The 20,134-nt window shown below is 58.9% G+C and overlaps 5 protein-coding genes across 5 annotated transcripts; 4 read left to right on the top strand and 1 right to left on the bottom strand.

Annotated features, from left to right (window-relative positions):
• Positions 1–1,344: 1,344 nt before the first annotated feature.
• On the top strand, positions 1,345–2,424 carry BKCO1_3200089 (glycosyltransferase family 8 protein; the record flags this gene model as incomplete). The annotated part of the gene is made up of 1 exon (XM_020274483.1): positions 1,345–2,424. One exon carries the CDS (start codon positions 1,345–1,347, stop codon positions 2,422–2,424), a length of 1,080 nt encoding a protein of 359 aa, XP_020129509.1.
• A 567-nt stretch (positions 2,425–2,991) lies between these two features.
• Positions 2,992–4,596, bottom strand: BKCO1_3200088 (rrna processing protein; the record flags this gene model as incomplete). The annotated part of the gene is made up of 3 exons (XM_020274482.1): positions 2,992–3,871; positions 3,923–4,173; positions 4,228–4,596. The coding sequence occupies 3 exons, from the start codon at positions 4,594–4,596 to the stop codon at positions 2,992–2,994; spliced, it is 1,500 nt and encodes a 499-aa protein (XP_020129508.1).
• Positions 4,597–4,852: 256 nt separating this feature from the next.
• BKCO1_3200087 (ash2-trithorax family protein) lies at positions 4,853–6,573 on the top strand (the record flags this gene model as incomplete). The annotated part of the gene is made up of 2 exons (XM_020274481.1): positions 4,853–5,250; positions 5,298–6,573. 2 exons carry the CDS (start codon positions 4,853–4,855, stop codon positions 6,571–6,573), a joined length of 1,674 nt encoding a protein of 557 aa, XP_020129501.1.
• Positions 6,574–7,687: 1,114 nt separating this feature from the next.
• Positions 7,688–9,872, top strand: BKCO1_3200086 (aromatic-l-amino-acid decarboxylase; the record flags this gene model as incomplete). The annotated part of the gene is made up of 3 exons (XM_020274480.1): positions 7,688–8,009; positions 8,087–9,002; positions 9,161–9,872. 3 exons carry the CDS (start codon positions 7,688–7,690, stop codon positions 9,870–9,872), a joined length of 1,950 nt encoding a protein of 649 aa, XP_020129500.1.
• Positions 9,873–14,132: 4,260 nt separating this feature from the next.
• BKCO1_3200085 (ribosomal protein l15) lies at positions 14,133–15,118 on the top strand (the record flags this gene model as incomplete). The annotated part of the gene is made up of 3 exons (XM_020274479.1): positions 14,133–14,446; positions 14,502–14,655; positions 14,717–15,118. The coding sequence occupies 3 exons, from the start codon at positions 14,133–14,135 to the stop codon at positions 15,116–15,118; spliced, it is 870 nt and encodes a 289-aa protein (XP_020129503.1).
• Between the last annotated feature and the right edge of the window lie 5,016 nt (positions 15,119–20,134).

The raw sequence follows: 20,134 nt of genomic DNA, 5'->3' as shown, positions 1-20,134 counted from the left end.
GTTCGATGGTCCATGTGATAGTGCAGCATGGTGAGGATCAAGGGCTTTGTTTGTCAGACTCAAGAGCATCGCGGTATGAGAGTGGCCCGAGACCAAGATGTGAGCTTTCTCGAGATCTCCTTCAAGATGTTTATATTTCTCACCAGAGAAAAAAGAAAGAAGGGCACGGGTTTGGCCCCGATCACGCTAGCAATCACGTAGACGTGCTATCGAACTCGTTTTCCAGCAGTAAGTTTGCTGAAAAAAATATGTGATAACCATTTACGAAAAGAGACACCCTCTAAATGGACTTGAGCATGTCGAGATACGGGTGATATTGGAGTGTTTGGTCGAACTGAAGTACTCACAGGCGTGTGCTGAGGTGCTGTTTCCCTGCAAGGTGGATGACGCGGCCTGTCAAGGTTTAACAAAGAAGCTTAAATTAAGCTTGTATGTGCAAGCAACAATGGTACACAGCATCCCGGCGGCCATGTCTGACTGACATGTGTGTATCAGACCATGGTGAGCGCTGGCTCGATTGCCAAGATGATTAACGGTTGAGATCAGACAGACATGCAGTGAATGTGAGTATGTCTTGAGGTGTAATGGCGCCCATAGCCAGTAACCCCAATAAAGAGAAGGTGAAAGCCCTGTAAAACGAAGTAAAACGTGATCGAAAGACAGTGAAAGTCAGATGATACTAGTATCACCTGAGCTAGGATAACTGGGCATGGCTAATATATGAATCGTCGACTCGGCTTAGTTATGAGGCGGAGATATGAGTCGAATACACCCGGCCCTATCAGGGCACTACAGACTGCAAGCAAGTTGGGTTAAGCACGAATGAAGGGGATTGACTTGGGCAGAAAAAATGGGTCGAAAGTGTATCGCTTTCGCATACGGGTTCGTGTTGGTATGCCTGTTTTGGTGTAGTGTATACACTTGGCGATTCAGGGCTGTGCAGCTTACATGACCTTGTTGTAACTTTATTCTGAGTCATTGTGCCTAAAAGCTCTGTGCCTACTATTGCTGTATTACCTATTATTCCACGTCTCTCAAGAGGTCGTCTCGCGTAGCGCTATTATCAAGATCTGATAATCTTCGAGATCTCATCGCCCAATAAAGGCTGATCAACGACCCCCACCACGAAGGAGCTCGAACCTGGTGCATAAGCGTACAAGAGAACATCGGGTCTCGTGCACAGAAAAGGCAGGCCAAGTAACCATGCCTGCGGCGGATCCACCCTTGGCGATGGCGGACGATGAAGAAAAAAACGCTGTGCCGCATGCTTGCCGAGCCCAAAGCCTACAGTGAGCCTTTTCTCTGCCGCCATCGACTCTCATCTTTAGTTTTCCCGCTACAGCCATGCTTGGTATCCAGCAAGACCGGTGGCGCCGGCCGACGGGCCACTACTGGATAGCAGCCTTCTTCTTATCCATCTTCCTAGTGGCCATAGCTCTTTACTACAGCGCCACCGATCAGCCTCCAAACGCAGTCGGAGGGAACAATCGGCCGTCGAGGCAGATATACGCCACCTACCTGACGGCGCCGTCGGCGGACCAATCCGTCACCTCGCAGCCGCACGGCTTCGGCGACGACGACCCGTACTTCGTCGGCGTGCGCCTGCTCAACTACCAGCTCCGCCACGCGCCCGAGACGCGCACCCGGCGCGGGCTCCCCTTCGTCGTCTTCGTCACGCCGGCCGTCGAGCACGCAAAGCGGAGCGTCCTCCTCGCCGAGGGCGCCGACGTGGTCGAGATCGCGCACCTGGGCGCCGACTGGATCCACCCGCCGCAGCAGCGCTGGGCCGACGTCCTGACGAAGCTGCGCATGTGGGAGTTCGAGGACGCGTACGACCGCGTCGCCTTCCTCGACAGCGACATGCTGCTGACGGCGCCGCTCGACGGCCTCTTCGACGAGCCCGCGGCCGCGGCGCCGCGCCGCACCCTCGACCGCCCCAACGCCACGCTGCCCGACGAGGCGCCCCTGCCCGGCTCGTACGTCATGGCCGGCGTGCCGCAGGCCGACCTGCTGCAGTGGCCGTCGTTCGCCCGGACCCCCAACTACGCGCAGATGAACGCGGGCCTGATGGTGTTTAAGCCGTCGCGCGCCCTCTTCGCCCACTACGAGTCGGTGCTGCGCATCCCCGGCCGCTTCGACCCGACGCTGCCCGAGCAGTTCTTGCTGAACTACGTGCACCGCGCCGACCGGAGCATGCCGTGGTCGGCGTTGGACCTGAGTTGGCAGGCGCAGTACCCCAATGCCGAGGACATCGCCAGCGGCGTGCGCGTCTTGCACGACAAGTGGTGGAATCCGTGGATCAAGAACGATACGGCCGAGCTTTTCCATGCGTGGCGCTGGCGTATGGAGGGCTTCTATGAGGGCCTTAGGGGCGAGGTTTATGAGCCGGCGTACTATAGACATGAGGGAACGACTGAGGGTTAGGTAGCGGAAAGAAGGCGGAATGCCTCTGAAAACGGATGGCAGCTTTTCCAGCAGCATGTTGCGGGAGCTGAAACGGAAGATCAAGCTTTGCCTTCAGGGATAGAGCTTCTGGCAGGGTGAAAGAATTATTGTCAGTCGAATCCCAAAATTGTAGACAACTGCTAGGAATATGCGCACTGCAACTGTGGATGGCCTTGGGTTAAAAACGAGCCATGTAACTTACTGGGACACTCTCTATACTCTCCACTGGTAGGATAGACTTATCAATCGTCTAGGGAGCCTGAGCAGGATCTTGACCGTGGCTGCTAGAGCGAATCGTACAGCTTGCCACCGTATATCACGAAGCAGCTCAGGCCTCCTATCGCCTGTCTTGACATTCTCGCACGTTTTCTACACAGTTATAAATGAGGCGGGCGATCACGGATGCGGAAAGTCAAGGGTAAGGGCGCGACTCGCCAAAGAAAAGCAGTGGAATATTGAACTCTTTATCATCACCTTAGCCCCCAAACGCCGAATTTTGCCTTTTGACGCGTGTTCTGAAACGCGTAGCCACACGAGGAATCAGACTCAGTCAACGATCATCATGGTATCATCACCTCCGTTTCCAGCCTCTGGCTCCACCGGCACTCCCCTACCGCGACCCTCCAGAAGCTCTCGTCTCACTTCGGGGCCAATTGCCCTGTGCCCTCTGACAAGCAACAGGTCGAGTAATGCTTCTCTTTGGTCTTCAGTAATGTCGTTCCTGTAGCGTTGCGCGAAAGCGAGAAGACACTGGTGCCAAAGAACAGGTAGTCTTCCCTCTCCTCCCCTCTGTTCGACAACGTTTCCTTCAGATACCAACTCCATGGTACCGTCGGTCGAGAAGTTGGCGTTTTTGAACCTGAGGAAGTGGAAAACCAAAGCATCGATGACCTTGTAGGGAAGAGCATACTTCTTCTCAAGAAGAACGCGAATAAAGATGTTGGTGGCACCGCCGTTGAACGTGTTGACCGACATCTGCTCCGCGGCTATTTCGCAAAGTCTGTGCAGGGCAGCAGCCGAGTGAAGGACGGGAATGGAAACCCTGGCCAAGACACTGCCGACAATGTGTGCCTCGCGCAAGGTGCAGTCGCCATCGGCCACGAGCGGGAAAAGAACACCCTTGAAGAAGGCGGCGGGCTTATACAGAGCCTTCTTGAGAGCCTTGTACAAGTGCACGTTGAGCTTCTTCTGGGGCGAGTCGTGGATGTCGGAGCGTACACGTTCGAGCAGGATGGTGTTAAGGAATGTCTGGACGGTGTGGGGTTGCGAAGAGACGAAAAGCTTGGTGGCCTCGTAGCACACGTTGGGAGTCCACGATTCAGGGCGGGTTATAGAAATCAGCGTCTCCCACTCAGGAAGCGTGGGGAGGATCTTGAAGGGCTTGGGCAGCTTGCCAGACTTCCAGCGAGAAAGAATGAGGCCGACTCTGCGTACCGATGTTAGAAATGGCAAAGTCTGGGGCTTTCAGATCTCATACTGAGTGTAAACCTCCACGACGCGAGCAGGAAGCTCGACAGCGTCTTCGGGATCGCCACCACCAACGAAGCGGGGGCCATCGCCGTTGTTGGCAGCATCCTGGGCCTCTTTCTCGGCAATTTTCTCCAGAATCAAAGCTGCCAAATTGGTACCTCCGGACTGTTCCTCTGACGCACCAGGGATGAATAAATGTGAAGGATCCGAAGTGGGGTTAAACTTGTTGAACAGCTCAAGATCGTTCGGGTCAATCTCCTACAAGCAATTAGCCAGCGGTCATGGGCAGCACAAGCAGCCTCCAGCACGCACAATCTCCTCAGTGATCTCCTCGTCGTCTTCGTCACCCCATGCCTCGTCATCTTCTCCGTATGCGACCTCGTCCTCGTCCGATTCGGGACCATCCTGCAGGCGCGTCTCAAAATTGAATGCTGGGTTTGCCTGCTTGGGACGGCGGGACTCCAGCTCGGCCTCCTCTTCCTCCGCCAGGTCTTGACCAATCTTCAGGATTTTCCGCGACGCCTTGGAGTCGACGTAGCCCTGTTCGTCCGCATTTTCGGAGCGCGTGTTCTTTCTCTTGCCGGCCTTTTGCTTCAGCGGGTTGGAGGGCGCATACTCTTCGGCGAGCGGGTTGTGGCGCATAGCATGGCGGGCAGGGCTGCCCGATGTGGCTTTCGGCATTGTCGCGGGCGCGCGGGGATCCTAAGCGGCGAGCTTGGGGGCGTAGGAATGCAAATAAAAGGCGGTTGCTTGAGTCTTGTCGTGGAGGGTTGTGCGCTTGAAATTTCTCGACCACGGGCGGCGGCGGGCGCAAATCGGCCTCTCACCGCCCGGCTTTCTGCCAGCACCATCCCGGCCCGCACGCACGGACGGCAGGCGCGTCTTCTTTCGAGGCGCGCGCACCCAGCTCCAGCGCCATCCAACAGCAACAATCACAATGGCCGATGCCCAGCCGCCTTCGCGCGGCACGACGCCTGGCCTGGCAGCTGGAGTCAAGCGCCCGCTTGATGAGGACCACGTCCCCGCCGTTCCTTCGCCGCTCAATCCCGACCCAGTGGCCCGTCCGCGTCCTCCCAAAGCTCCGCAGCGCGAGCAGCGCGAAAAGCGCGATTCGTTGAAGAAGCGTGAGGCCCAGGCCAGCTCACGTGGGAACACTCCGGACATCAAGGTGAAGAACAAGCTGGCCTCGGCCCCCGCCCCGCTCAACTACATAGTCGAGCCGGACACCCTCAAGCTTCAAGACTTCGAAGCTCCCAAGCCTCCCGCTTTCATCTCCCACGAGCCGCCGCTGCTCACCCCGGACGGCCAGCTGGAGCTCAAAAGGCCGCTAGACCAGTACGTAGCCCGCCTGGTCTAAGAGAACGCTGCTAATCGCCTCCCAGTGCGTCAAACCGCAAGCAGTTCCGTTACTATCCCTGCGTGGCCGATCCTCTGTTCCGCCACAAGCAGTACTACCGCCAGACCGACACCAAACCCTTTGCACCCCGTCTTAGCTTTGAGGATAGCGACAAATGGATCCATTTTGACGACTCGGCGACCGTCTTCACCAACGAGCGCGGCTGGCGCATGAGCCGCGCCAATGTCGTTGCTCGCGAAGGCCGGTACTACTACGAGGTCAAGATCATCCGTGGCGTGCCCAGCGAAGGGCCGCCGGTACCCAAGGGACAGGAAGGAAATCCACAACCACACATCCGCATGGGCTGGGCCCGCCGGGAAGCTCCGCTAGACGCCCCGCCTGGCTTCGATGGTTACAGCTATGGCGTCAAGGACATTGGGTTCGAGGCCATGCACAAGTCTCGTCCAAGCAAATTGTTCAACGCTGCTTCGAAAGGCTCCAAAGTGTCCAAGGCAGCGGCGGGAAAGCCTCAAGTCGAGCAAATCGAGGAGGACCATGTTCGGGAAGGCGACGTGATCGGCTTGGAGATTGTCCTACCATCTATATCGCTCCATCGAAAGGTTGTCGAAGGCATCTACAACCCCGCTGTTGACAATAGCGATGGATTTGAGGATCCGATAGAGGGAGCCCATGACATCATCCGAGATCGCATCGCCGTCCCTTTCAAGGGCAACAATTGGTTTGAGGTGAATGAGTATCAGACAACCAAACCCATGGAGAGTTACGCGGACCGCGCCACATTCAATTCGGTGACTCCTAGCCCGAATCACAATGAAGTCCCGCTCAGGTCCCTTCCGCACTCCGCAATCAGGGTTTATCGAAACGGCAAACTCGTCGGAAGTGCTTTCGAGAATCTCATGTCGTTCCTGCCACCCGCGTCGTCGCCAGTGCCTTCATCCAACCCTCTAGTCAGGGCAGGACTTGACGACGGGATGCTAGGCTATTTTCCTGCCGTCGCCGCCTTCTGCGGTGGGATTGCTCAGGTCAACTTTGGGCCAAACTTTTGGTGCCCACCGCCCGGCCTTGAGGACGTCGACATGGGCGGTAGCGACAAGTCCTTGCCAGAAGGGAGGAAGCTGCGACCGATCGGGCACAGATATAAAGAGCAGATTGCGGAGGATATTGTCTGGGACATCATCGACGATGTGGGCTTCTACGTTGCAAACCGAGGAGATGATCAGAACAGCGGTCACACGGGGGCAATACAAGCGCCTCCGACTGCGCGCGGCATTACAAGTCTGAAAGAGGACGATGGATTCTAGAAGAGGAGGGTCGCTGTGCAGGTCCACTGTAAAAGTTCCAGCCGGCGGCATGCAGCACCGAACGGGCCTCTTGCACGCCCGAGCACATTGACTCGGTTGGCTCACCGCCTTGGTGCTTAGATAGGCGGTCTCCCTGATTGGGTGGCGTGAGGACCAATGACCCTCAAGAGGGTCCGGCCACGAATGCGGGGCAGCTGACAGCTGCTCTGACACACGGCTGGTGGTCTTAAAAGCTGGCTGCCTGCGTCCGTTCAGACTTCTTCCTACTCGCCAAAGATCGCATCCTCCAGCGCCGCCGATAGCCTGTTCAAATCCCCAAGCACATCCACCAACCACGCCACAGACGCCCACAACCATGCAGACCACCACGGTTCTCGTCAACTCTCACGACTCGGCCTGCCCCAAGTGCGGTGCCACGATCCAGGGCGGCGGCAAGACCTGCAGCTCTTGCGGAAGCGTACGTGGTACACTGAAACCCCCGGACTGCCCAGAGACTCACATGATTCTTCCTCGTCACGCAGACCTGCCCCGTCTAAGCCGCTCGCACTCCCACAAGTCAGCAAACGAAGACGAGAAAGAAGCATGGATAAAGCAGGAGTATTTTGGCGAGGGTTAGTCGCACGATGGCGTTGAGGCAGAGATCTGGGTCTGGTTCTTCGGTAGGAGCAACGAGGAGTAGTTTGATCACAAAGTTCTCAGGTGATGGCACGCAATGTAACACCACTGTTGATACTTGGGGCAATGAGCAACTGAGATTTTCGCTTCCGAGTACGGTGACATGACTTAGCATCTCATCTTGGCGTGATGTACTGTCGTAGTAGGCATGTCGCGTGCTGGTTGGCTCACCAGGTATCGTGACGCTGTGGAATCGTGTATAAGTCCGGTCTTCTGCCACGATGGTGAGTCCTACCTTTGCTATTGGTTCTTGGTTGAGGAGTTATTCCTTCGCCGTACGCCCTGGAGTTGCTCATGTTTTCTGAAACAGATCAGCAAAGGCACTTGAGTAATCCTGTCCACGCTGCGGATGATGCAATGCACTCGTGCACACTCCCCGACTCAGGAGCAGCAAAAACCGGTGCACAAAATCCACGTATGAGAAGTCTTGAAATTCCGCATGGTCGAGGGCCTCAGCGATAAGAGATCCTTATCGATAGATAAGGCGACGCGGAGAAATGGCGGAAAACGTGCGCCGGGCGGCAACACTTCCGCAGTCCCATTGAGCGCTGCGGCAGGTGAGAGCGAGTTCGACCATCTAAATCACTCTCTTGTCGTCAGCGTAGGGCGCGACTTGCCAACTCTCACGCTCCTTAAATATCCGTCTCTTGCGGCTACAGCTGCAGAGGCCTCAATTCCCCCCCAGCAGAAGCCTGAGGTGCAGAAAACAAAAATGGACTCGAGCCAATTCCGCGAGGCGGCCCACGCCGCAATTGAAGAGAGTCTGTACTCACTCACCCATTATTTCCCCCCAACCATTGCACCTCCAACCACGCTCCTACTGACCCCGGACCAACAGTCATCCAATACTATGACACGATCGAATCGCGCCGCGTCCTCTCCGACGTCTCGCCCGGCTACCTGCGCGAGCTGATCCCCCCGTCCGCGCCGCAGACGCCGGAGCCGTGGTCGTCGATCCAGCCGGACATCGAGCGCGTCATCATGCCGGGCCTGACGCACTGGCAGTCGCCCAACTTCATGGCCTTCTTCCCCGCCCACTCGACCTACCCCAGCATGCTGGGCGAGCTGTACAGCGCCGCCTTCACCGCCCCCGCCTTCAACTGGCTGTGCTCGCCCGCCGTGACGGAGCTGGAGACGGTGGTGCTCGACTGGCTGGCCCAGCTGCTCGCCCTGCCCGAGTGCTACCTCAGCAAGGGCGAGGGCGGCGGCGTCGTGCAGGGCAGCGCGAGCGAGGCCATCGTCACCGTCATGGTGGCGGCGCGGGAGCGGGCGCTGCGGAACCTGACTGCCGGTCTGCAGGAGGCGGGCAGGGAGAAGGAGAGGGAGGACAGGGTGGATTCGCTGCGCGGGAAGCTCGTGGCGCTGGGGAGCGAGCACGCGCACAGCTCGACGCAGAAGGGGGCCATCATCGCGGGGACCAAGTTCAGGTCGGTGCCGGCCGGGCGGCAGGACGGCTTCGCCATGACGGGCAAGGCCCTGCGGCGCGTGCTGGAGGACTGCGAGAGGGACGGTCTGGTGCCGTACTACCTGACGGCCACCCTGGGCACGACGTCGACGTGTGCGGTCGACAGGTTTGAAGAGATCGCCGAGGTGTTGAAGGACTATCCCAATGTCTGGGTGCACGTCGACGCGGCGTATGCGGGCGCGGCGCTGGTGTGCGAGGAGTATCAGCATGATCTGGCGCCGCCGCTCGCGCACTTTGACAGTTTCGACATGAACATGCACAAGTGGCTGTTGACGAACTTCGATGCCAGGTAAGCAGGCAGGCACACCACAGCACACTCAGCATTTCCCCCCAATCCTCCCCGTTCATTCATTCAAGAAAGAAATAAACCCCCCACCCCCACCAAACCAAAGCCCAAAAACCTAACCAAGCCACCCCCTCCTCCCCCCGGGGGCAACGAAAAAACAGCTGCCTCTTCGTCAAAAAGCGCTCCGACCTCACGGCCGCCCTCTCCATCACGCCCTCGTACCTCCGCAACAGCTTCTCCGACTCGGGCCTCGTCACCGACTACCGCGACTGGCAGATCCCGCTCGGCCGCCGCTTCCGCGCGCTCAAGATCTGGTTCGTGCTGCGCGCGCACGGCGCCGACGGGCTCCGCGCCCACATCCGCGCCCACGTCCGCCTCGGCGAGCTGTTTTGCGCCCTCGTCCGCGAGCGTGCGGACGTCCTCGAGCTCGTCGCCGGGCCCGCGTTCGCCCTCAACGTCGTCAGCGTCGTGCCGCGGCGGAAGTGGCTGCGGAGTCGTGCCGCGGGGGCGGCGGCGGCGGCGGCGAGCGGTGGTGGTGGTGGTGGTCGCCAGCGCCGCGTCAGCGTCAGCGCCAGCCAGCCCGATCCGGATCATGAGGCTTACCTGAATGATTTCACGTCCGATGCGGAGGAGCATGCGTTGCTGGAGGCGAACGAGATCACGAAGGAGGTGTATGAGACGATCAACAAGCGGGGCGAGATCTTCCTGACGAGCGGTATCGTTGGAGGCGTGTATGTCATCAGGGTCGTTGCCAGCACGCCGAGGGTGGAGGAGAGGCATGTCAGGAGGGCGTTTGATATCTTGGTGAAGACGGCTGAGGAGGTTTTGGAGGGAAAGGCTGGGGACGGCGGTGCCGTCGATGGGTCGGCGTAGAGGTTTGTGTTGTGTTGTAGATGGTAGAGCGCGGGTGTCGTTGTTGTCTTTGGCTGGAAGGCTGAAGGAAAATATGGGGGATGAGTAGATATCATGAAGGTGGATGTACAGTGTATGGAGCCTTTCTTTTGTATTGGTTCCTTCTTGGACATAACAACCGGGGTCTGCTTTTAATGGCTCCCCCCGTGCATTTCTTTTTCTCAGGGTGAATTTGGTGCTGGCACAATGACGGCACCGTTTTCCGGTATGCATGAGCCTCGAACCCCTTCTTCAGCAGCCAACGCAACCAGGATATAGTTCAATAACAACATCGTTGCCCGGCGATGATGCCGTCTTGCACTTTCTCTAACCACTTCGGTCGTTAGGCTACAGGACGGTGGCACCCTTTTTTGCACCCTTCTTTCTTCAGCCACTCAAACATCCAGGGACATACCATTGTGGCAATCGCTGAAGACTCCCTAAAGGATGATCTAACCTATCTGCCTACTCAAACAACTAATCCCCGAGGCCATCCCCCTCCCCCAGTCCATCACCCGCTCTTCCTCCCCTTTTCCCGTTGGGTATGCTTCCAGGAAGATGAGTTTGTCCGGTGATCGCAAGTTGGGTGCTTGGTCAGGTGTGTAGCCTGGAACGACTTTGGGAAGATTAGAGCCGAGAAGGGGCCCTTATCTGCTCTCCATTCACACTTCTCTAGAGATATTTAGTGGCCGAGAAGCGTAACCTTGGAAATGAGAAGTGGGAGGCTCGAGAGCCACCTTGCTGTCAAGAGGTGGCTTGGAAAACTGGTCCGTGAGGAAGGTTCCAATGAGCCACGATTACGGCGGCTAGTTTTGGTTCTGAGGGCATGGGGCCGCCGTGATGGTCACCCAATCTGCGTCCTTTTTTTTGTTCGATTCCGAGGAAGTGGTTTAATAGCTAGAGGGGAGTATATGCATAGTGATTGCTTTTTTTCTTTCCTTCTTTTTTTTTTAGTTCGCAGCAAACATTTGAGTTGTGCTACCATGCAAGTTGTTCTGATACACCTAAATCCACACCCGCGATTACACTACGAGGTATGGATCGCATGCAAGTTCCCCAGGTGAATATATATTCGGACGTCTCAAACAAACTGCTAGAGGTTCACGTCACACACAGGAAATCAAAGCATTCTGCGCCTCCCTGAGGACGGTCCGCTCTGCATTTGTGAGTGATAGGATCCAACATGTGGACGGATTTGTTCCGCGTCCAAGTCTCACGTCTACGTCCCATTTTGGGATTTAGCTACCTACGGCCGGGACATCCTCCCTCCTTGAACACCTTGCGTTTATTGTAGCCCTCCCTTTGTGTTCCCACAGCAAAAATCGTATAATGATTGCCCGCGCTTGAAGCATTTACTCAATCCTGCTCTGACAAGCCCTGACGAGTCGCCGCGGTCGTTTAACACCTCCGCGCCTCCACGAACCCAAGCCTCATGACACAGGCTTTCCTGTACTTTTTCCCTTTTTTCTTCCCTACTGCTTGGCAACTTTATTACGTCGGCATACCTCGACATGCGTGGCGCGGCCGATTGATGCTCTGGTTCCGAGTGCGCAGGGCTAGGCGTATCGCTGAGGAAGATTCCATTGCTTCTCTGGCAGGAATAGCTAGAGAGAGGGATGAATTGGCACCCTGACGGCCCGATCCTTGTCCTCAGTTCCGGGTGATTAGCGCTTGGATCCGCACTCAGTTCTCTTGAGAGGATTGTACGCAGTATCTGCGAGTGGGATGTGTGCTGGGAGCTGTAGTTCGCTATCGCACCGTAATTGAGAACGAGACTGTCTTCGATCGCTGGTTGCCATCGATGATATCATTGTGATTCCTTCGAGAATGTAATTTTCTGTTCGGTCATTGAATCCATGTCCTGTATGTGTGTAGCTGGCGCGATAGAGATGCTACTGACTCCAGCGCCAAAATAGAAATTGAGAAAATGAAAAAGTGGTACCGCGCTTCATTCCGTGATCTTCCCGTCCTTCTCTCTACTGTTGAAGTGGAAAGGCGGCGGCGGCGACGGCGGCAGCGGCAGTAGCGGTAGCAACCGGCTATGCTACAAAATACTTATAACACGCAAAGCCAGAGATCATCCAAGGGTCGTCCGCGGATCGATTTCCAGTCATCGAACAGCAATCACAGGCACTGAAAAACATGTAGGTCTCAAGACGCTGTCAGTTGGCCGGAAGTCCGATGACGTTCGTCGGATCTAACGTCGGAGCGCCTTTCTCTCCGTCGACCGGACGCTTGAAACAGTTGCGTGTGTGGGGCGTTCGGGCGGTCGAACATAAAGAGAAGCTTTGATGGAGACGAGTCAGTCGGTCACCCGGGTCGGCAAGTACCGAAGGCCTGCTACAAGGCAGGGTGTGAGAAGCGAAAGGGGGGTTAATGGAGACGAAAATATGGGGTGTTAATATTCCGGAGGCTTCGGTGAGCGCAGTGCTGCGATGGTTGCGTGCGACACTGCAAGCGAAAGGGAGAGAAATGAGAAGGCAGATCATGGCGGGCCATTACCGAGATATTGGCCGGATCCGTCTGCACGTACTGCGACTCAGCTGCTGCAGAGACGCCAATCAGTGCTAGGAGTCAATCGTAAACAATGTCCAGGTTATCGGCCTGAGACGTCGCTGCCGCTCCTTGGTGGCGTGCGTGATGCTGCAGCTTGCCGATGGATGAGCTTGCTAGAGGTCACAGGCCCAGGCCGTGCTCACCCTGAACGGATTCAAGACCATCGGGATCAATGCTATGCGCCAGTCCGTATTCTGCGAAACGGGATAAACAATAACTAATCATCGTACGAGACCGGTGGCCGAGCCCCGAAGCATATGTGCGTAGAGTTGGACTGGGGGTCATGTGCTGTAAGGTAGGCCTGGCTAAAGCTTCATGGTTTGCCGCCTGGACCTTGTCCAGGTGCATGTCGCGGTCAGCTAGTGCAAACATTCCAACAAGCAAAGACCGGACCGTACAGATGACTGCGACTGTGATCCGGGCAGTGTCTAAAGTCACCCGGACGAAGCCGCAGCTTCCCATGCTGCGTTGAAACGGAGTGTCCCGCAAGCAATCGCCCGCAGCGACTCCCTGTACATCCAGGGCGGAGGTGAGGTAGTCCTTGGCAGGCTGTGTTCATGCGGCACTAGTTGGATGCACAAGGAACATGATTTGCCACCACAGGCTTGTGTATCCAGGCTTCGGAGGGGAAGGGGCGGACCAGAAGGGGGTTTGGGCAATCGATGGCACAGCGCGAGTGTTCTGCTGTACTCTTTGGGGCGCAGGGTACGTGTCAAGCGAACGGTCGCGGCACCCAGTAACTATCAATAAAGCGACCGTCCTTGTCACAGCCACGGTGGACTTGGATGCCGTCGCGTGGATGGTGGATCTCCGATTCCACATGGTGCTGCATCTTGCGGACGTGCAGGCACGTACAGCCAATGCCGGTCCAGGGCTGCAAGGAGCAGGGGGGCCGTGGCTTGGGGTTCGTAGGATCGCTCAGCCGCGGTTATCAGTCTCTGTATTCTGCAGCGGGGGCGTGGTACCTGGGGGCCGTAGTCCGTAGCTCCGTGCTTTCATCACAGTTGGATTCACTCGTTTCCGATTCCCCGGCGCAACTGGCGCAGACAGGGAACAAAGCGTCGGCGCAGGCGGACTGCTGATGAAGGTGCAAGCAATATCCGCGCGCGTCCAGAGTACGTACTGCTCTGGGGCCTGGGGCCCGTCCTCAAACGGGCGCTCTGCATACGCACCAATGCGCCCGACCAAAGTCCGGCGTACGACGCCTGGACTCGGAGGTTGGGCACGACGAGACGATCCGTCTGAATGACTCCAGCTCACAGCGACGTCGTGGCCGGCACTGTGCGCGTTGCCCGAGTGGCCAGATGCATGCGGCGCAATAATGGGACGCGTGAGTGTGTGCTTATCGTGCAGTCCTGGCTGTCCTTCTTTCCGCTTGCTGTTGCAGAGTCCATGGCGGCGTAAGCGCGTGTGCTGAGATTCGAGCGTCGCGTGTCCAGTTGCAGATCGGTGCGGTGGCCAACGGCAGCTGGTGTGGCAATCGATGCTAGCCGGGCCCAAAGGAAGTCGAAGTGCTTAGTAGGATGGCTTCGTTCAAGTGCACTGCTGCTGCTGGACGTGGGAGAGGGCGGCGAAGAAAGTGCTGGCCGCTCGACAGGGATCTCGCGCCAAGACCAGCGCGACCGAACTTCTTTGCGACTACAGCGCAAGACTGCTTCGTGCGCGTGCCCACCGCCTTCGCCCACGATGCCGCCCAGACTATCAGCCCTGCGGGCTTTCAGCTCGCTGACGTCCAATCCGACCCCATGCCTATCCTTGTTCGCCCCGCTGCTCCAGCAGCCCCAGCAAACCCGCGCCGCTTCGATTCTTGCCGGCTTGTCTGACGCTCCCGGTGCCTACAACAAGAGGATACGGCGAGGCCGTGGCCCCGCCTCGGGGAAGGGAAAGACATCGGGTCGAGGTCACAAGGGTCAGAAGCAGCATGGGAAGGTGCCCGTCGGCATGAATGGTGGCCAGACGCCATACGAGGTGACGCATCCGGAGAAGGGTTTTGTCAACCTGTACGTTTCCACCTCGACGGTGTGCAAAACCTCGCTGATCACGGTGTTGCGCTAGCTTCTCCGTGGAGATGAGCCCATTGAACCTGGACCGTCTGCAGCAATGGATCGATCAGGGCCGCATCGATCCATCCAAGCCCATAACCATGAGGGAGCTTAACAACTCCAGATGCTTGCATGGCGTGAAGGACGGCGTCAAGCTGCTAGCTAGGGTAAGCGCTTTGAATTTTTCTTTCGGCTTTAATGGGGCCTCGGCCTGATGTGTTACTATAGGGCTCCGAGAAGTTACGCACTCCGGTGAATCTCGTAGTTTCGCGTGCCTCCGCAGCCGCCATTGCCGCAGTTGAAGCTGCGGGGGGCTCTGTAATCACGAGGTACTACTCGCCCAACGCCATCAAACATGTCCTGCGTGGTCTCAGCGACCCCATCGTCTCACTCCAAATGCCGAGTGAACTGGCCTCCGCATCCGGCAACTTCAAGTACAGACTGCCCGATGCCACGAGCAGAAAAGACATCGAATACTACCGTGATCCTGCCCACCGAGGCTATCTCAGTCACTTGGTTCCCGCCGGAGAAGGCCCAAGTTTGTTCTTCAAGACGCCGAACTCGAGCAAGGCCGTGAAGAAGAGTTCCACCAAGCCGAAGGGAGCGGCCGCCGAAAACCGGATCTGGTGAGCCAGGCGAGCAATTGCGGAAAGACTATGTATCATAAAAGGCTGCACGGTAGGCTTTCGGGCGTTTGTCATTTGGCACGTGGTAACGGGAAGCTTGAGCATCGAACAGGGCGGTGCGCCTAGGTAGGGTTGTGCACGCTTTGGCTGCACACCCAAATCTAAATGCAAGTGTTCATGTGTTGCGTCGCCATTGGCCATGTTTCTCCCGCAGGCGTGTTTGTCACTTTACCCTGATTGGCAAGTACATCGCAATCTATGAAGCAGCCAGGCTCTCTGCGCTGACTGGTAATCCTATCATCTCGTCATGAGACGCCAATGCATAGACATCACTCCAGCCAACATGCACGGCTGCGAGGCTATTTCGTCCCAAGGGATGCGCGGTGGCCACCACCAGGCTTCGTGCTATTGATTCCGGAGAAGCGATAATGGGGTCGATCATGGAAGTGGTGGCATGAAGAAGGCTGAACGCGCAAGTGCGCACAGGTAACTGCGTTTCATTCTCTGCTGCCGGTGACACTCCTTCTGGAAAAGCCTCCTGCAGCAGCAAAGCAGGTACAAGGTACAACACAAGCGCATCTGCAACGTTAGACGTGAGGAGCCAATGATGGCAAGGGGCACGGGGACCGCAATTTGAGCGGGTACCTCGCCGTCGTTGGAGTATTCCGCATTCCGCCTGCCGGCTGATGCATGTTGGTTCTTCCGTCGCTGACCTCGTAGAAATTAGCAGTATCACCGAGCCGGTCAACAAGCCTACGCTTGCTGGGCAGTGAGATTTGACGCAAGTGCTGACGGAAGGTGCCCAAGTAACGGAATGAGGCTGACCGACGTGGTGCGCACGTATGGGAATGCAGGAGAATTGCCCATCGTTTCCCGTGCGGGGCCACATGCAGAAATCCAACGAGGCCCCGACCGGTAGCACATGGTTTTGCAATAGGCCGATCTATGGAACCAGCCGTGCTCTGGGTGGTGGTGTACTGCGGTTAGATATTGCACTGCGGAGGCACGGAATGCACAGCCGAGGTCGCTTGGGCTGTGGGCGAAGGCAGCGGGGGGCACGTCTCGTCAGCCTGATTGCGGAAGCATCGTCCAGTCATGTCGAACATGGTTGAGGGGCCATGCTTTGATGCAGCAAAGAGGCGTGGTGGCCGAAACACAAACCCAGCCGCGAACCGGAGGTCGTGCATCCGGAGGTGGGCGTGGTGGCGAGAAGTAATGCAAGCGGTCAAAAGCAAGGCCCGGGGAGCAGTCGGACTTAGCCCCATCAGCGCGATCCGACCATCCACACGTACGTGGGAGCTACCTGCTGTTTCAATGTTGCCGGAGGCGGTCAACGTGACGACCGGGGATCTTCAACGCGGTTGGGCGGAGACGGTGACCGTACAGGGAAGTCTAGCAGGTTCAACTCTCGGCGCCGGCTGACGATGATGCGGCGGGTCGTACTGGACACGAACAAAGCTTCTGGCGCCAAGGGATATTGGATTTGAATCAGGACCCTCGCCAGAGGCAGGCCGGTCTGTTTTACGAAGCGTTGGACCCTTGGCGGGCGGTTGGGCCTCTCATGACCACGGCCCATAAAATAGCGGAGTATGGACACCCAAGAGGTGGTGTTTACTGAGACGGAACCAACGCCGGCAGACCGACACAGTGAGCGTTACGAGCCGTGCTGGGAAATGTGAGCAGCCGAGGACACGTCGAGCCAATAATAGCGGCATGACGACAACCACCGGGGCCGGGGAGCATGGACAGTGCCTTGCATGAGACAGACGACGAAGATATTTGCTGCGCCTCGAGGGCGAGAGCAGACGATCGTGACTCCATCAAGGACGTAAGCCAGCAGAGACGGCGCAAGACTGCATTCCGGCAGGCGTGTCGGGGGCTGCTAGCGAGGCGTCGCACATGATTCAGGCGGACAAGGCCCAGGAGGGCGCTGGCGGCGGGGCTGGCAGAAGCTAGAAGAAGTGGCCGAAGGAGCAGAGGGCGGCGATGCTGGATGATCGCGAGCCGTGACCAGGGCCCTAGCGGAGACGGCGAGGGCGCTGGGTGGGCGGCGGGGCACACGGAGCGAGCGTGTGGCGGCGCGGACTGCTGGCTCGGTGGCCTGGGGGCGCTGCTCCGCTGGCTTGCGTGCTGCTGGCCGCGTTGCGCTGGCGGCCGGGCACACGGCAAGCTAGGCGGCGCTCAGGTGCGAGCAGAGCGGCGCTGGTTGGCTTGTCGTGCGATCCATGTCGCGTCGCTGCTGGGGCGTAGTGTTCCATCGGACCGGCGAAACTGGCGCCCTGGACTCGGGTTCGCAAGACGCGGCGTGATGCATGCTGCGCGCTTCGGGCAACAGATCCTTGGGATGCGTCGAGAGATTTGGCGGCGAGCGGCGGCCGGAGTCTGGTGAGGACGAGTGGAGAGCGCCTGCTGCATCGGGACAGGTGTGGGCGAAGGGCGAGCAAACAACACCGGCAACCCTGTGGCGAGCGCTCCGGCCTGCGCCATACGTCCTTACGCGACCGCATTATTCGATAGTCGGGCGCCAGGGATGCGTAAGCTCAGCCTTTGCTCGCATCACGTAACGACGCCCGCGGCCAGTCGCCGTCAGACGCGCTGCTGTTTGCAGGCCAAGGCCAGCTCCAGCTCCAGCTTCAGCCCAGCCCCCGCCGGGCATGCCGGGCAAGGTGCCGCGCAGCTCGCCTCGCCGCGCCCAGACAGGAGCACAGCACAGTGGCTATCAAAGAATTGACCCTCCTGCGCCCCCGCGCAGGACGCTACGCGCTTCCTACGTGGGCGGTTGAAGCAAATATCGGGACGTAGATGCGAGTTTTAGAACTGTACTAATACATCCAGACATCCGACCTCACTACCCACCCTACTACTAGGGCGCCGCATCCCTGCCCGTGAGACGGACGGATGTAGGTCGGCTCAATTCTTCGCGGCCCACCACTGGGGCAGCGAGCAAGCAAGCAAGCAAGCAAGCAAGCAAGCAACGCAAGCTGGCAGGGCAGATCGCGTGCCGGCGCGGATGCAAAGCGCTGGGCGGCCATCCCGGTCGGCCGCCGCTGCCTGGCTCCGTCACCCTGCCTGCGACGCGCCAGCTGCACCAGCACGCGGCATGCAAAGAAAAAAAATATCAAATTATGACGATACGCAGGGAGGCACACGGTCGCGACGCACGCCCAGGCCCCGAGCCGCCGCCCATTACGCTTCCGCTTCGGGCCTGGCGCGCCGGGCTCCCCCTCGAGCCTCCTGAGTCGGGTGTGTTTACCCCGTCCGCGGTCCGCGGCGTGCCTCATCAGCAATAACCTCGCCGCGCCGGGCGGGCTCCAGCTCGTATGACTTGCTGCTCCGTCGGCCACAGGAGGCGCCCACAATCTCCGTCGATCTCGGATGACGCGGGTGCGCTCTGGACGGCGAGGCTGGAATTTGCGCGTACACGAGACAGGGGACGAGGCTCGCCATCCCTACCGCCTTGGAGCACCCCCACCGCGGCTGGATGGGTGGTGAGCGGTGCCGATCTGGCCAGGTGAGACTTGCCTGTTGCGGGTGGTCGTCGGGAGCTTTGTCGTGGCGGTGATTGGGCGGCGCGGGGCTGGAGCACCGCAGGGCCAGCTCCTTGCTTCGCCCGCTGCCTCTCTGGGCCTCCGGGGGCCGTGAGCACAGGCGCGGTTTGCGGCGCACGGGCGCTCGCTCAACAGCAGCGTGCGGAATGCCGAGTCGAAAAGCAATACGCAGGCGCGCCAAGGGGGCGGCCGCCGGGCTGTGGGCGGGTGGTGCGTCTGGCCGCCGGGGGCAAGAAGGTATTGGCGAGACGCCCGCAGACTCACCGAGCAACACCAGCAAATTTGCAGCAGGATTCTGCGAGGCGCGATCAGCGACGACGCGGCGCGGCAAGGTTTCGGCGCGGAAATAGATGGCTTTAGGGTAAGACAGCGAGCCACACGCCGGCGCGTTCGTATCGCGCAGCGAAACAAGGAGCGCAGCGCTGAGCGGCGCACCACACAAGGGTCGGGTGTGGCAGCATTCAGACAGAAGACGCTTCACGGCATGGGGGCGGCGCCAGCAGGCAGAGGCGGCAGAGGCAGCAGGCGGCTGGCAGCTGGCCGGGAGGTAGCAGGCCCGCCGCGCGCGCACAGCTGCTCCACCGGGCGGCCACTGCACACATCCACACGCGCGCCCTCGCAGTCACCGTTGCGCAGTGGCAGGCTGTGGGCTGGATCGCCGGCAGAGTTTAGAGCGTGCTGCTGCTGGCAGCCTCGAGCTCCACCCGCGGCCGGCCAATGGCGGGCGCTGGCGGGCGCTGGCGGACGAGACAGCTCATGACCTAATCATCCGCGGCCGGTTTGATTGAGCGCAGGCGTGACCGGGCGCGGGCATGGATGGGGCCGTCATCGCGGCCGTCAGGCTCGCCGCAGAAGGGCAAGCCGCACTGACTCTGCTTCGGCGGTGCTGGAGGATGCGGTTAGGGCGCAGCGCAGCGCTCAGCAGCGGCTGCACCGTAACCGCTCGAGTAGCGCGCCCCCAGTGCCCCCAATCTAACACCGGCATCCCATCCTCCATCCACCACGCGCGCACGCACATGCCCGGCCGGCTCTTTTTGCGCCTGCCCCAACCCCTGCCCGCAGGCTAGTGGGTGTCGCGCGCTCGCCCACGGCACGCCTGCGCCTGTCTGTCGCCCCGGGCCCAGCGCGACACGCTCTCTTTTCGGAATCATCCTTGTTGTGCTGCTGCATATCCACCGCGCTGGTCGTTGGTTGCTCTGACATCAACCACGCCGTGCTGCCGCTTCCCACACATCAATTTGGATCAGCCTCTTGGGGCTTGCTCCTCCCCAGTGCCCCCCAATGCCTGGAACCTTCCGCTCGAAGACGGCCGCAATCACGACGCCTGACTAGTCCTGAATAATGCCGTTTTATCAAAACCGGTGCCTCTCCGCCCAGGCGATGCGCAGCCTACGCAAAGCGAAACGCCATCATCCTCACTTCCTGTCTTGATCGTCCCGCACCCTACCGCTCGCCTTGTTCTCCTGCTGCCT

Source organism: Diplodia corticola (genome assembly GCF_001883845.1).
Source record: "Diplodia corticola strain CBS 112549 chromosome Unknown scaffold32, whole genome shotgun sequence".
Taxonomy (NCBI): domain Eukaryota; kingdom Fungi; phylum Ascomycota; class Dothideomycetes; order Botryosphaeriales; family Botryosphaeriaceae; genus Diplodia; species Diplodia corticola.
This window is presented reverse-complemented; position numbering and strand designations above follow the sequence as displayed.